Source organism: Beauveria bassiana (assembly GCF_000280675.1).
Source record: "Beauveria bassiana ARSEF 2860 unplaced genomic scaffold BBA_S00021, whole genome shotgun sequence".
Taxonomy (NCBI): domain Eukaryota; kingdom Fungi; phylum Ascomycota; class Sordariomycetes; order Hypocreales; family Cordycipitaceae; genus Beauveria; species Beauveria bassiana.
The window spans coordinates 1-3,361 of NW_007930856.1; the positions used below are offsets into that span (position 1 = coordinate 1).

Genomic DNA, 3,361 nt, shown 5'->3' on the forward strand with positions numbered 1-3,361 from the left:
CCCGCATCCATGCAGCAGCGTTCGTAACAAATAAGAATAATTAAATTAAGAATAAAATTATAAAGAGTTTTAGATAATTTAATTTAAATTTTAAAAAGACAAAGATATTAAATTTCTTAGACTTACTAGTCTAGATAAATATATAGTTCTATAATCTTAATAGATAAAATTAATTAAAACTTATTACTTTTAATAAGTCTTTTATCTTTTTAAGGTATATAAAGTTATTATAAAGTAAAAGGTAGTATAATATAGAAATTAAATAAGATAAAAAGTTAATAGAAGAATAAGGAGTATGATTTTTATCTTAAAATAGCTATTTTTTATAAGAAAAGAGCCTCTTTTATATAGATAATTAACTAAAAGGTTTATTTAATTCTAGACCTTTATTTAGATTTAATATTATTATATATCTTATTTATATTTATTTAAATAAACATTAAATTATTTATTTAGTTAAGAACTATTATTTACTCTAAAATATAAAGTTATTAAGTAGAATTAAACTTTTAAGTCGACACGTCGCAAAATGCGGGGGAGGAACGCTTCGGAGCTCCTGGATTGCCTCATTAACAGCCTACCTTGCCATGTGTAATGCCATGCATTTGTATACAGCGCAGCCCGGGGTGCTCAAGTGAAGTGCGCGCCCAATGATGCATAGCTTCCTTCTTCAGTGAATTTGCGCGATAGCTTTCAGGACGTAAATAGAGACATTTGTTAAAGTAAGACGCAAAGACAAAAGAGTACCAACGGACGCTGGCTAGCCCTTGCGATGGCGACTGGCATGAAAATACCCGATATGACTGTCAAGGTTCAAGTCTCGTTCAATTTCGTGAATCCCTTAGATATATACATGCCTAGCAACTGGAATAGATTTATTGTATATAAATACCAAAAAAACGCCATGCAGTCAACCGTGAAGCCCAACCAACAATATCAAGGGAACAATATGTGAATTAAGTTTAGACATCTAATGATGATGCCCACCATGGGCGTCTCCCTCGCCCGTCTGGAACAGCTCATGAAACTCATCCGACATGGGCACGGCCTTGAAATTCTCCGGCTTCCTCATCTCCGTAAACGCCTTTGTGTCGCGGATCATGGTGCGCTCATGCCAGTCGAGAATGGCGTCGAAGTCGCGGCACTTCTTGTTGATGCTAAAGTCGGGAAAGGGATGTGCCTGGCCCTCCACCCACGGCTGCGTAATCACGTCGGCGGTCGCGGCGCACATGAGGTTCTGCAGTATGACGTAGATGCAGTGGTCGGTGTGGATGCGGTGCAGTTCTGGAAAGTCACCGTTCGGGTAGTCGTCGCCAAAGTAGTGCTTCCAGTGAACGTCACGCCGGACGGCGTTGAGGCAGTGGATCGTGTGCAACACGTCGAGCTCCGCCACGTGTGCCTCCGGGCCGAAACCCCAGTCCTCTGACCACCGGGCCGTCTGCGAGGGGTCCTTGCCCAGACGGACCACGTCGTCGGTGCTGATGACGTGCGGCATGAGGCTGCTGACGCGTTCCCAGGCGGCGTCTACCTCGGGCGACGGGGGGGAACGGAATAGTGAGTGGTCCATATTGAGTAGGCTTCCGTTTACCTTTTTGTCGACAATGTCAATCTGCACCTCGTTGTGAATTGGTGCTTGCAAAGGGTTAGAACAGTTATACCAGGATCTGGCGCAGTAGGGGAATAATGTTTAGCGAATTCGTACAATACCAGTCGCTGATGCGAAGTAGTTCATTGTTGCGGTTGAGTCGTACGTCTTCCCTGTAACGAAATCCCTTGGAGATGCAGAATGCCGACACCACGAGCAGGAAGAGGTTGATGCCCGAAATAATGTAGAGGGTTCGTCTGTATGGGTTTCTCAGAAGAAGGGGGTTAATATTTTGGCACCGCGAAGATCCGACTTGACCTAGTTCCTCCTCTGGGACGGGGATGAATTGCCTCTTCTCTGCCGCAGAATACGATGGAGGCGTGGAGGGAGGTAGCAATTGTTTCAAAAAGGACAGCATCATAGCAAAGCCCATAAAAGATATCAGAAAAGCAATGTATACAATTATCAAATGCAACCAAACGTGATTCAAGACGTCTCTCAAGCAATAGAGCCAATGTCTATTTATTATCATTTGTTTTCAGTTGCTACGACCAGAGTTGTTGGTAACCTCCCAGCATCATCAAATCATCTATTGAGTAAAATCTACACCGAAGAGTTCCTTGACGAATTTAATTCTGGTGTATGACTGTAAGCTTATGTCTTGCCACCATCGCCAAGTGTATCTCGTGTTTTCGAACCGCTGAGGTGCTTGCCATGAGCTGCGACGCCTCCATCATCTCATAGTCAGTACGGGACCGGAATGACATCTTTTTCAATCATCAATTGAAATTGATCACTGTGCACTTATTGTCGTCTTCAAAGTTGACGACGCTCGCTCCACAGGAAAGACTACCCTTGTCTTTTGGCATGTCAGCTGAGTCCCGAAACCAGTGGGGTCCAGCCCGTGAGATGACGCCGCCTCATGCCTGGAAGATCGATTGAGTTCCTGGTGATAGGTTCTAGTCGGGCAATCTCTTGTGGCACGGCGATTTTGGTCCAGGCACAAGTGGGCAGGTGTCAGCAGTAGGCACCAGGCACCTTGCGACCCCCAATCTGAGCCGGGGTCGCGCATCTTTCTCACCCTGCGTCCCCCGCACCGTGCTCACAAGACATGCTCAGCTTTCACAAGGCAGAGCTGTTGATGATGGCCCAAGATCGCGCAGAGACCCCACCACTGCTCGTTTTAGCGGTAGTGCCCCTGGCGCTGATGACCGTCAACGCACGGTGCTTATTAGGCTCTGCTGCGGGTTATGATGGCCTTTGGAAGCGACATCAAAGGCGGGTACCGAGGTTTCTGTGACCGTGTGCTCCTGCTCACAGCTAATCTCACCTGGATTCGAAGCAGCGGAGCTAATCTCAGCCGAAATACTCTCAGCGTACCACCAGCAGTCCAGGAAACAGTGTGGCCATGGAGATGAACACCGTAAAGTAACAAGTCCATGAAGGTCCAGATGTCTATATAACGAGATCATTGCACCTAGATTACGGCAATTTGTTTCTCATCGACAACAACGTCAAAAACTACAAGGATTATCCAAACTCTCCTCTCCGCACAACTACAATCTACTGTCAACTCTCCACCCTCTACTCTACAACTCTACATCTTCAATCCCCTCACTTTATCAGTCAGCATCCCTCAAAATGCGCTTCACCGAGAGTATTGTTTTGGCAATTCTTGCCGCCACCACTTCCGCCGCCCCAGTTGAGAACAAAGCTGGCGACAAGCGCACCCCCGCCGCTGGCAAGGAATACCTGCACTTGGCCGGCGATGTCCTC

The 3,361-nt window shown here is 46.0% G+C and overlaps 2 protein-coding genes across 2 annotated transcripts in view; one reads left to right on the plus strand and one right to left on the minus strand.

Annotated features, from left to right (window-relative positions):
- Positions 1–970: 970 nt before the first annotated feature.
- Positions 971–2,003, minus strand: BBA_06802 (tat pathway signal sequence; the record flags this gene model as incomplete). Its single annotated transcript, XM_008601899.1, has 2 exons — positions 971–1,632; positions 1,703–2,003. 2 exons carry the CDS (start codon positions 2,001–2,003, stop codon positions 971–973), a joined length of 963 nt encoding a protein of 320 aa, XP_008600121.1.
- A 1,223-nt stretch (positions 2,004–3,226) lies between these two features.
- The window catches only part of BBA_06803 (uncharacterized protein), a gene marked incomplete at both ends in the record, with an annotated part of 371 nt that continues 236 nt past the window's right edge, over positions 3,227–3,361 (plus strand). Inside the window, one exon of the mRNA XM_008601900.1 lies at positions 3,227–3,355. Coding sequence (XP_008600122.1) covers positions 3,227–3,355 — 129 coding nt within the window. The remainder of the gene's footprint in view (positions 3,356–3,361) is intronic.